At 50.2% G+C, this 11,631-nt stretch overlaps 2 protein-coding genes across 2 annotated transcripts; one reads left to right on the forward strand and one right to left on the reverse strand.

Annotated features, from left to right (window-relative positions):
• Positions 1–7,106: 7,106 nt before the first annotated feature.
• On the reverse strand, positions 7,107–9,029 carry CCT4 (chaperonin-containing T-complex subunit CCT4; the record flags this gene model as incomplete). The annotated part of the gene is made up of 7 exons (XM_041681411.1): positions 7,107–7,961; positions 8,013–8,585; positions 8,637–8,666; positions 8,717–8,746; positions 8,800–8,822; positions 8,875–8,926; positions 8,982–9,029. 7 exons carry the CDS (start codon positions 9,027–9,029, stop codon positions 7,107–7,109), a joined length of 1,611 nt encoding a protein of 536 aa, XP_041537776.1.
• Positions 9,030–9,384: 355 nt separating this feature from the next.
• rpt1 (proteasome regulatory particle base subunit RPT1) lies at positions 9,385–10,878 on the forward strand (the record flags this gene model as incomplete). The annotated part of the gene is made up of 4 exons (XM_041681422.1): positions 9,385–9,479; positions 9,552–9,666; positions 9,720–9,949; positions 9,999–10,878. 4 exons carry the CDS (start codon positions 9,385–9,387, stop codon positions 10,876–10,878), a joined length of 1,320 nt encoding a protein of 439 aa, XP_041537777.1.
• Between the last annotated feature and the right edge of the window lie 753 nt (positions 10,879–11,631).

The following is an 11,631-nucleotide window of genomic DNA, read 5'->3' on the forward strand; positions in this document are numbered from 1 at the left end:
GGATACTTGTGATTGAAGTCTGTCCTAGTAGCTGCAGCTATAGGGATTTTTGGTAGGAAGGTTATAGTTCTGAGAAAGTAGAGCAGCCAGCAGGTGTGGACATTGTTGTATTCGATAGACATTACATCTCCACCCGTAGGCAGGAAATGTATCATGTCTCGGTGTGGTGGATGATATATATGGTATTTTCCGTCATTGGAGACTTGGAAAAAGAAAGTTGGATTGGTGGGAATGCCTTCACGCGTGGTATGTTTTCACTGGGTAATTCGGAAAGTCCAATCTTCGATGTACTCTTTGTTGCTTGAGAAGGTGGTATGTTGACGGGCTAGGCCAGGACTGGAGAGTAGGATGTGCGGACTTGAGACTGTGTTTATCTCTTTTTTTCTTTTTTATTTCTCTTTTCTTTTTTGATGAAGAATGAATGAATGACGAAGAATACTCAGAGAAAACAACAAATCAACCCCATGCTGCATCAGACTTGAACATCGTTCTTTTGCTTGGACTCGGACACTGGCTGAGCGAGATCACACGACTGAGGAACTCACGCCGTCCCGTCCGTCCGCTGCGTCGCCAGAGATGACAAAGGCATTGGAAGGCCAGGAGTCGGATCGATGGAACCTGCTGCTGCTTCCCGCCCAGCCTGTATTGATCAACTTGGACTCTCTTGGTTGACTGAGTGATGGGCACGACTGAAGAACTCACGCCGCCCCGTCCGTCCAACGCAGTCTGTCAAGAATGACAGAGGCGAGAGAAGGCCGGGGGTCGGATCGATGGAACTTGCTGCTGCTTCTCACTCAGCCGGTAAGTCGAGTAGCTGGACGGGCCTCGGGGCTCTGTTGCAAGTGAGTGAGATGGGCACGACTGAGGAACTCACGCCGCCCCGTCCGTCCAACGCAGTCTGTCAAAGATGACAGAGGCGAGAGAAGGCCGGTGGTCGGATCGGTGGAACCTGCTGCTGCTGCATCTCACTCAGCCTGTAGCTTCTCCGCTGCGGCTTGACTGAGTCGATGGCACGACTGAGGAACTCACGCCGTCCCGTCCGTCCAACGCAGTCTGTCAAGGATAACAGAGGCGAGGGAAGGCCGGGGGTCGGATCGATGGAACCTGCTGCTGCTTCTCGCTCAATCTGTGGCTGTATGACCAGGTAAGATAGCACGACTGAGGAACTCACGCCGCCCCGTCCGTCCAACGCAGTCTATCAAATATGACAGAGGCGAGAGAAGGCCAGGAGTCGGATCGATGGAACCTGCTGCTGCATCTCACCTAGCCTGTAAGCCGAGTAGCTGGAGTGCCTCTGGCATGACCAAGTGGAATGGCACGTCTGAGGAACTCACGCCGTCCCGTCCGTCCGCTGCGTCGCCAGAGATGACAAAGGCATTGGAAGGCCAGGAGTCGGATCGATGGAACCTGCTGCTGCTTTCCACTCAGTCTGGAAGAACCAGGGAGGCCCGTCCGTTTGTTCGTTGCTTGTATCAATTGTTGTGAAAGATGTCCAAGTTGAGAGGCCGAAGTCCGGAACGTTCACGATGTTCTTCTGTCGAGAGCAGGGGTATTGGAATCTGTGGAGGTTGATTTGTCGTTTTCTGATGCTTGCCCTCTGCAATTTGCCATTTGCCATTTGCCCTTTTCTTCTTTTTTCCTTTTCCTTTCTTTTCTTTTCTTCTTTTCTTATATTATTTTATTTTTCAGGGGAATTTTTCTCCTCTCTCTGTGTGTGCTTTCTTTTCTTCTCTTTTCCTTTCGCTTTTGACTTCGTGAAATTTTAATCTTTTTCTTTTGTTGTAATCATGTGTTTGTTTCAACTTTCGTTATGTTAAATGTCATCCTAGGAGACCGAGGAAGAACCTTGTCTGCGAGCGTCCTGTGATGAGCCTTTTGAATCAGTAAGAAGAAACCATGGATAGGAATGCTTAAAAAAAACCATACTCACTGGAGGCTTCTGGTTGCTACTGCATGCCGACTCAACTTCACATTGAAGGGTGGCCCATAACGGCTAGGTATGATATTGGATTAATGTCGAACATAAGAGGGTATGAGATCGAGTGTCCTGGAGAAGGCGAGGTGAGTGGATAAGAGGGTGAGCCGGTCGATGATAGTGGCTTAAGACTGCCACCTGGAAGTCGAGGTTGCCGATGTTGATGCTAGCAAGCAGTTGTATCGGTTGGAGGACTGGTAGCTACTGGAATCTCTGTCTGAGATAGCCAGTCAACCAGTAACGTCTCTTGGTACTGTTTGAACAAGGTCGGAGTATAGATCGCTGAACTTGGTGTCGCCTGCTAATTTAGCAGATTCAAGTTTTGTTATATTAGTTGTGAAGTGAGCTTTGATTGCTATGTGCTTCAAGGTGTGCTGCTAGCACCCTCCTTATCAATTGCTGGGAATGCAGGTACCGTGCAAAGAAGGAGACAACGAGAAAGCTGGATGATGCTTAGAGAAGCACTGCGCTTCTTTCTCTTGATGTTCTGGGGACCAGTGATCCGCCCAGGAGAGATTTTTACTCCTAGTAGTATATAGTCTGGAAAGAATTCTTTCAGGAACCCTTCTCCAATTGTAGAACAGTCTTAGCTGTGTCTTCGAGAAGTTGGACGACCATTTTGAGGAACGTCGATGAGGTTTCACTTTAGAAGGTGCGAGTGTTAGTCAATACACAAGAGGCACAGCGGCACCACTCTGAAGGGACTGACCTATTTGGCATTGATCATGTCCACGCCAGGATCGCAGAGGTTGTGGTTCGTGTCGATTGCCAGAGGAGCGACCGTGATGGAGAGAGCTGACTGCGTCAAGATGAAGTACAAGACCAGGGAACGGGATTCCCTGGAAATCATCTCTTCCAGGTTTCTTTGGAAGATGCTGTCAGTTGGTCTAGCGCGTAGTAACACTGCTCAGTCAGTTCAACAAACGATACCACAAAAGATAAACGCCATCGCCCTGTGATAGGAAAGGAGCAAGGATAGACACCTACCAACTCTGTGTGCTGTGAAACACTGGAGCTTGCGGTCTTCATTATTTGTGGAGATACCAACTTCCTCGTCCTCTGTTGATGTAAAATCCCTTAAGGGGTCAGCAAACATACCATTCAACGGGTTGTCATGAGTAGGTCATACACTTCATGAGGCCTGAAGGCCACCGAGGAGAGCCATGAACTCTGCAAGCTGAGTATAGGTAGCTCGTAGTGCCTTGTCTTCTTCATCAGAAGAATATTTCTGCAAGGAAGCAATAAATATAAAAAGCCAACCTCACTGAGTGTTGGAAGAATCGCGATGCAAAGCGGGTTGAGAGGAGAGGAACGAAGTGAGGAAAGAACTGAGTGAGGAAGAAACGAAAAGAGGAGAGAATTGAAAATGCTTTCTCGCCTGTATATATAGCTGAGTTTTTTCTTGTGCGGCCACAATTTGTCATGAGAGATTCACCCAGGATGTGAATATCAGCAGTGCGGCAGCGACAGTATCCTTAGTGAATGAGTCCCAGTGTTAATTTCTGAGCACTGAAATTGCATTTTCTCTCATAGTCCTGCTGGGGTGTGAATCTCGACAAAGCCGTAATGCAGCGAGGGTGAAGATGCTTTCGGCTTCAAGTCTATTGCCGTGAAGGAGAGAGACAGCATGATCAAGCTTCACATTTGGAATTTGGAATTTGGCATTGCATGCGCCTTGGGATGTAGAGTGACAGCGTTTCCGAGTCTCTCAGGTCTTCATAGGTTTGTTGGAAACACCAGATTTGCTTTGAGTAGATTGCCCAACAACACGAAAAGTAGTGAATCCTTTCTATAGGTACCAAGGCAACACTGAATCCTGTGAATGTAGAGTAGATTGCCGTCCCGCATGATGAATCGCCACGCCGACAAAGGCCAGTGTGACAGGATCTTCTCCACTATCTCTGGAATTCCCAGCGCTGTTTGCGCTGCCGTGGGCCCTTTGTCTCCATTATCTTCTTTCGAGGTTGTGAAATCTTTCCGTTTGGTTTTTGGGGACTGAACAATCATCATTCGATTTCACGCTTAATAGATCTTGGGATTCATCGAGAGCGTTCATATGGGCTATACGTTTCCATCCTTGTTCCTGCCAGGCCCTCCCAGTTGACATCCACTATTTGCTCGAATAATGGGATTCAATCTTTTGGGTCTTTGGAAAGCCATCTTCCGATCAAATTCCATCTTCGAGTGTGAATATCTAGATCGACCCCTCGAGTCCCCGTCTGATAGGGGATGAATACAGACAGAGCTGTTCAATTCACCACCCGTCTTTTCTAAGTGTTATATTCACCCGAAACCAGGCCATTGCCCATAGTACCATATGAGCTTTCTTGCCTCGTGGCCCACTTTGTTCGATCTCGGATTTCACCTGCCTAGTGCTCCTCTGGTTGTACCTGTCCCTGAAGAAGAGGAAGCAGTGAAAGAAGGTGAAACGGACACCCATCTAGAGCAACGTGAACAGCCTGTCAAACGCCATATGTTTACTGTTCACGATATCATGATCATTCCGTCCACCAACGGACGTAATGGTGTTCTTAGGAGGCAGCGTTTGAGCCTGGGTAATTAAGACGGATCAACTCCTTACCCGTTAAACGGGTGCAACGTGCAAGCCAGATAAGACAAAGTAGTCAAGGAGAGCGGCATGGCACACACTGCATGTGTTATAGGTGTAGCAAGGCTCACTGACAGGCTGTCATCTCTGTTGAACAAGCAGCAAGCACCAAGGAAGTCGAATAAATGGTGGATCAACTCAAGCCAGACGCTGCTAGCACACCCTGTCGTGCTCAACCACCGTCGTAATTTCTGATGGCGAGGTATGGTTAATTCGGCAGTTATCGATCCCAGGGTTGTTTTTGCTCCCACCGTATCGAGAGGAACTGACCGACATTGTTGTGTAGAGCCAAAATACAATATCTTCTCATAGGTACATTTTCTCTCATGGTATACTATGAACAAAGTGAGCCAGGCTCACAGAACTTGTACTTCGTCGCCCGACACTGACACAGTAGAGTGGGGATCACAAAAACAGAAACGCAGTATGCCCGGAGATGCCATGCTTGACTCTCTTTTGCACGCTTGCGCTTCGTGCACCTTGCTAGATTCCTGGCGCCTTAGGCTTGTCTTTCTTCAGATAGATCTCTGCCTGATTTGTAGCAACACTGGTCGCTCCAGGCATAGGACAGCAATAACCTGTGATCCTGCCACGCTCGCCGGGTATGCTGCGGATGGTTTGCTCAATAAAGAGCGCTGTATGCCTGGCCCTATCATGAGCATCTGCTGCAGTGGAGACAGCTGAACTTGGGGCATAGACTGCATGATGTATGTATAGATGTTGCACCAGTTTCTTGTCCCAAATGCAGGCGGACCTCGCGGAGAACATCATTGTAAGTTGCAGGCACCGTATTTTGGGCTAGATCGTTGTCACTCCAAAACAAGCCCATTCAGGAAACCCACCACTTGAATCAAACCCCCATGCGTGGAGGCACAATCCACAGCCAGATGCAGCTTCTCTTGAACAGGCCTCTCAAACTCCAGGAGAGAGCAGTGTATCAAGCGAATACTCCACTGGCCATTTTCTGGTATCTGTACAGGTGTAGAAATCAAGATAGAACAGCAACCCCTAATCCTCGAGACCAGCAGTCTCTGGTGCTAGCCTCACGGCAGGTCATATAGGATAAGCCAGGACTTGGCCCGTTCCGCCCATGATGCTTTCTCAACCACAGGAGCAATCGTACTTCGCGCGAATAGAAGGAAGATTATATTTAGTTGCTGATGCGTCAAGAATATTGCGTGTAGCATTGTACTCTTCTCTCAGCTGAATCGATGCACATAGTCCAGACCATACCAGGTGAATATTATATCTGGCCCCTAGTCGGTCGGTGACAGCACGTCGCATCGACTTCATTGGTGAGAACTTATGCCCAGTATTGTATCATATAGCAACCTTGACATCGCAGAAAACATACAGTATTCGATGACGAGTGTGCTGCTATGAACACCTAAGGCAGGTCGCTCACGTCTTAGATGTGGTACGGGCATTGGCGAACCCGGTATGGTTCTAAACGGAACGCCGATACTGTTTAGCTCGATGAGGAAATTGTCTGAACATATCAATGGCCTGTATTTCTTCCAGGGATCATGTTTCCTATGTTTCCTTTCTATGGCGCGAAGAGCATCATAAGAATATCATAAATCTTCTGGATCATAGCATCTGATATGTGAAGAAGGCATCATGTGTTGACTCCAGATGTCTTTGTCTTGGAAGCAGATCTTTTAAAAGTCGGAGCACCGACAATAGGGTTTTGGAGAAGCCATAAAACGTATTACGCTGGCTTCCCAGATTCAATATAGGTCCCGATGGACGATGATGACCCCGCCGACCACCAGGGTTAAGGGGCAGGACTCTGCGTATTGAACATCGCTTAAATGAACTAGTCCGGTTGCAGGCGCATGCTAAGTTTACCGGAGAATTCTGGAGGTAAAGAAGTCGTAGAAAAGAGAAATAGAGGTTCTAAAACCCGGAAGTGATACATATTCTGTATATATGCATCTCTGGTGATGATAACTGGTAACTGGAACGGTAGCAGGGAGAAAGAGATGATAGGATGGATATTGCGAGACTTGCGAATAATAGTTAATATAAGACAGTAATATAAGTATACTATCCCAAAGGATTAGTGCTCATGACTGGCAGTGCTGTAGAGAAGAAAGACGGAGGAGAAGAAGGGAAGACGGAGGAAGACGGAGCCTACCTTTATAGCCAGTTTTCTACCCAGATGATTGCTGGCTAATTATGCAATTGAATAAAATTATCTGTAACTTCCGGCGATTTAACGAAGAAAACTGGTAAACTCCGATGTTAATCGGGTGGCGGCTGCAGTAACGCCCTGTCTTTCCCTAAGTGTGATATCGGCACTGCATACAGCCAGAGTGAAGAGTCATGGATATGATGGGACACAACGTCAACATTAGTTTCATAGCAAACACTACGGTAGCTAAATACGAAGAGATTGCATGGCGATGATTATGTGCAATTAGACACCAACGATCTATCTTTTGAACATGGTATGATTGATAAATTACTCGTCATAGTACACCACCTGGCTTACTTTTCCAATTCACTCCGCGCCATCGCTCACCGCGACAAAGCAATGTCATCAATTCTCATAATCATCTTCACCGTCTCAGCAGCCAGCTCGATCGCGCTGGTACTCACCAGGAGCGGCTGCAGGATGTTCTCCTCAGTGATGTCGTCCTTCACGCCACCACTGCGAATGCTGACTCCTGCGTTGTGCTGGCCCTGGGCATGGCGGTGGCGCAGCTCAGTGACAACCTTGATCGAGTTCAGACCGGCATTCTCTGCCAGCGTGGTGGGAATGACTTCCATGGCATCAGCGAATGCCTTCCAGCAGATAGCCTCCGTGCCGGTCAGCTGACGAGCACGCATGGCAAGGGCGTGGGCGATCTCAATTTCAGGGGCACCACCACCAGCGATGAGGGCGCGCTTCTTCACCAGACAACGGATGACACAAAGAGCATCGTGAAGGGAACGCTCCGCCTCGTCCAGAATGAGGTTGTTGGCGCCACGGGCGACGATCGAAACGGTCTGGTTGGCGGCGGCGGCAGGGGTCTTGATACCGGTGACCTTCACATAGCGAGCACCAGACTGCTGCACTTCCTCAACCAGGTCGGCAGTACCCAGCTTGTCCTCAGTGAAAGAGTCGATGTTGGCAACAGGCTTGCAGCCCAGACTCTTGCAGAGGAACTCAACCTCATCACGCTCGATATCCTTGACGGCCAAAATCTTAAGGCGAGAAAGGAAGTGAAGGGAAAGGTCGTTGACGGCATCACGGAGGATAGACTTCTGGATCAGAAGGACATTGCACTTGGTCTTCTGGATCTTCTTGACCATGTTAAGGAGGTATTGGCGCTCTTCCTTGAGGATCTTGTCCATCTGGCGGTAGTCGTTCACGACGATCTGGTTCTCCATCTAAAGCCATTGTTAGTATTGCATTTAGGCTCAAGGGATCCTCGACCCTACATCAGGCTTAGGCGGGCTGAGCTGGAACTGAATCAGACCTATCCGGGCCTTCTCAATTCTGGTAGGACCGCCGCTGCTCTTGATGACCTGCTGGTTCAGGACCAAGCCATCAACCATCTCACTGTCCTCAATCGTTCCTCCAACCTTCTTCACTATACGGATATTGCGGAGGTCGACGTTCTCGGCGGTCTTGGGATCGACAACCTTCAACACGGAATCCACGGCCATAGGACCGAGGAGGCCGGAATGCTGCGAAACAATCTTGGAGGAGAGGGAGGTGGAAGCAGCCTGAAGGAGGGTGGAGCGGTCCGTCAGGTTGATGGGGCGAGACATGTTGGTGAGGATTTCGACAGCGGCGGCAGCGGCTCTTTGGAAGGACTCCGAGATGACAGTGGGATGGATACCCTTTCCAAGCAGGCGCTCTGCAGCACCGAGCAGGCTTCCGGCAATAACGACAACGGACGTGGTACCATCACCAGCCTCAACATCCTGGGCCGCACTGAGATCGACCAGCATCCTAGCGGCGGGGTGCATGACGCTCATATCCCTCAACATGGTGTTTCCATCGTTCGTCTGCGGGGGTTAGCGGGGTGTGTGAGTCGGTATACGGAGAGGTGATCGTACGATGATTGTGTTTCCCTTGGGCGTTTGGATCTATCACTATGTTAGCCACGGTACCTCCAATTAGTAGACATGTATCCTACCATCTTGTCCATACCCCTGGGTCCCAAAGACTGCGTTGCGGTTAGCCCCTCATTTGTCATATCGATATGGGAAGCAAGCGTACTGTTCTAATGGCATCGGCGACGGCTATTTGCAATTAGTACTTGAGCCCCTGAGCACATTCCGAATAGATACATACCTCTGGCAGCCAGAATGTTGGACGTACGGACGGCCATAGGCTTCTCCTTGTCCTGCAGTCTATCAGAAAACGGCCCACACGTATTTCTCTCCGCGAAAAAGACGCACCTTGAAAGCATTGCCGCTGGGGGCCGGCTGGGAGGCTGTCGACGCCATGATGAAAGTAGCTACGATATAAACACCGTAGATTGATGAAACCGGGGAAGATAAAGAAGAGTGGGTGAGGCGAGGGGATCCAGAACCTGGAGGCGGCTCTGGGAATTTCTTCGGTGTTGCGTTTTGGGCGGTGTTGCTGCTGGGCTTGGCGGCCACTAGCGTCAACAGCTCGAACCGCAACAAGCTGAGCTCACCACATCACTCTTCCATCTATCAAGCTCCATCTCACCACCACGCCCTTCATTGCCTTTGCACCTTTCATTTTAACCCCCCTTATTTACACTCTACAAACGCATTTCTGAACTGATTTGTTACTCCTTCATCTTGCCGTCTTGCCACATATCCTCCCATCACCATGCCTAGCGCCACGGGAGAGAACTGGGAGAAGTACAAGAAGAACTTCGCCGATGACGAAGAGCCAGAGAAGAAGATCACCCCTCTTACAGATGAGTAGGTGATTCCGGTGTTTTATCAGCATCAACTATGGTTGGCTTGTGCATCCGGATGGCTAACTGGCCGCAGGGATATCCAAGTATTGAAGACCTACGGTGCCGCTCCCTACGCCACGGCATTAAAGAAGCTCGAAAAGCAGATCAAGGACAGACAAGCGAGTGTAAACGAGAAGATTGGTGTCAAGGTATCTAGGTCTGCCATATACGTCATACCGGACATGTCTGACTAGCTGCTTAGGAATCCGATACCGGTCTTGCGCCTCCACACCTTTGGGATGTTGCTGCGGACCGACAGCGCATGGCAGAGGAGCAACCGCTGCAGGTAGCCCGTTGTACAAAGATCATTTCGGATGAGAAGGACTCGGATAAGAGCAAATATGTTATCAACGTTAAGCAGATCGCCAAGTTTGTCGTCAACCTTGGGGAACGCGTGAGTCCTACGGATATCGAGGAGGGCATGAGAGTCGGGTATGACCCTGCAGTTTTGCTATGCATCTTCCCTTCTAACGGATGACAGTGTCGATCGCAACAAATATCAGATTATGCTACCTCTTCCTCCCAAGATCGACCCCAGCGTGACGATGATGACTGTCGAGGACAAGCCCGATGTGACGTACGGCGATGTCGGAGGATGTAAGGAACAAATCGAGAAGCTGCGAGAAGTCGTCGAGATGCCATTGCTATCACCAGAGCGCTTCGTGAACCTCGGTATCGACCCGCCGAAGGGTGCCCTGCTCTACGGACCTCCCGGAACTGGTAAGACACTCTGCGCTCGAGCCGTGGCCAACCGAACCGACGCTACTTTCATCCGTGTCATTGGTAGTGAGTTGGTGCAGAAGTATGTTGGTGAGGGTGCTCGGATGGTCCGTGAGCTTTTCGAGATGGCCCGAACAAAGAAGGCGTGCATTATCTTCTTCGATGAAATTGATGCGGTCGGCGGTGCTCGTTTCGACGATGGAGCGGGTGGTGACAACGAAGTTCAGCGTACCATGTTGGAGTTGATTACGCAGCTGGATGGTTTCGACGCTCGTGGTAACATCAAGGTTATGTTCGCCACCAACCGACCGTCCACTCTGGACCCTGCCCTGATGCGTCCTGGTCGTATCGACCGTAAGATCGAGTTCTCGCTCCCGGATGTCGAGGGTCGTGCCAACATTCTCCGGATTCACGCCAAGAGCATGTCGGTGGAGCGGGACATTCGGTGGGAGCTGATTTCGCGCCTGTGCCCCAACGCTACGGGAGCTGAGCTCCGGAGTGTTGCGACAGAGGCGGGCATGTTTGCCATTCGGGCGCGGCGGAAGGTGGCCACGGAGAAGGACTTCCTCGCCGCGGTGGACAAGGTGATCAAGGGTAACCTGAAGTTCAACTCGACGGCGACGTACATGCAGTATAATTAGACGGTATGGGTTGGTTACATTGCATGGCTGGACGGATGTGTATGATCATACATGACATTGGTGATTCAGTCAGTCTACGATGGGATCTATAATATGATTGTGCAGTTATATATGACAGTAATGTTCTGCCGGGCACACGACATATAAGCTACTAGTACACTGCACTAGTAAGTATAAAGTGCATGGCAACCTACATCATCAGGCAAGTAAGGGTCGTAGTACGTAGAGTTCAGTTGCATGCGCGCCCGGCAACTTCGGAATAAGGTCAACACAGAGCTTGGTCGGGGTTCAATGACAGCAAAATGTCACCACAGACACACAGTATTCCGGGACGAGACTAGAAGGGAAACCCTGAGCTGGGAAGCCGATCAACCCCAGCAATAAGAGTCGTCGTCCCCAGGCCGGCCGTGTTGCTCCGGAATTCTTCGCGCGCTGCCGGGTTAAAAGAAGACCGGCCACGTGCCTGTGCAGTCTCGGCCAATGACAGGCTGCCGGCTGCCCGAGGTGATTACCACTGCGCGGCCTCTGATTGGTGCTCTCGGCCCCGGTCCTCCCCGTCGGCAAGTGAATCGCTGATTATGTCAGCCGGTCTCTTCGCTCTCTTCGCCAGAACCGACGATCCAAAAGTGCAGCTCGCAAAGCATCACCGGCCTTGACCTCGTCTCTCCTCTCCCCTCCCCCGTCTTTTTGTGCCGCTGGTTTCCCTTCCTCCACCACATCTCCCCTCCTTCGGACTCATTGGAAAAGTGTTTC

Source organism: Aspergillus luchuensis, chromosome 1, assembly GCF_016861625.1.
Source record: "Aspergillus luchuensis IFO 4308 DNA, chromosome 1, nearly complete sequence".
Classification (NCBI taxonomy): Eukaryota; Fungi; Ascomycota; class Eurotiomycetes; order Eurotiales; family Aspergillaceae; genus Aspergillus; species Aspergillus luchuensis.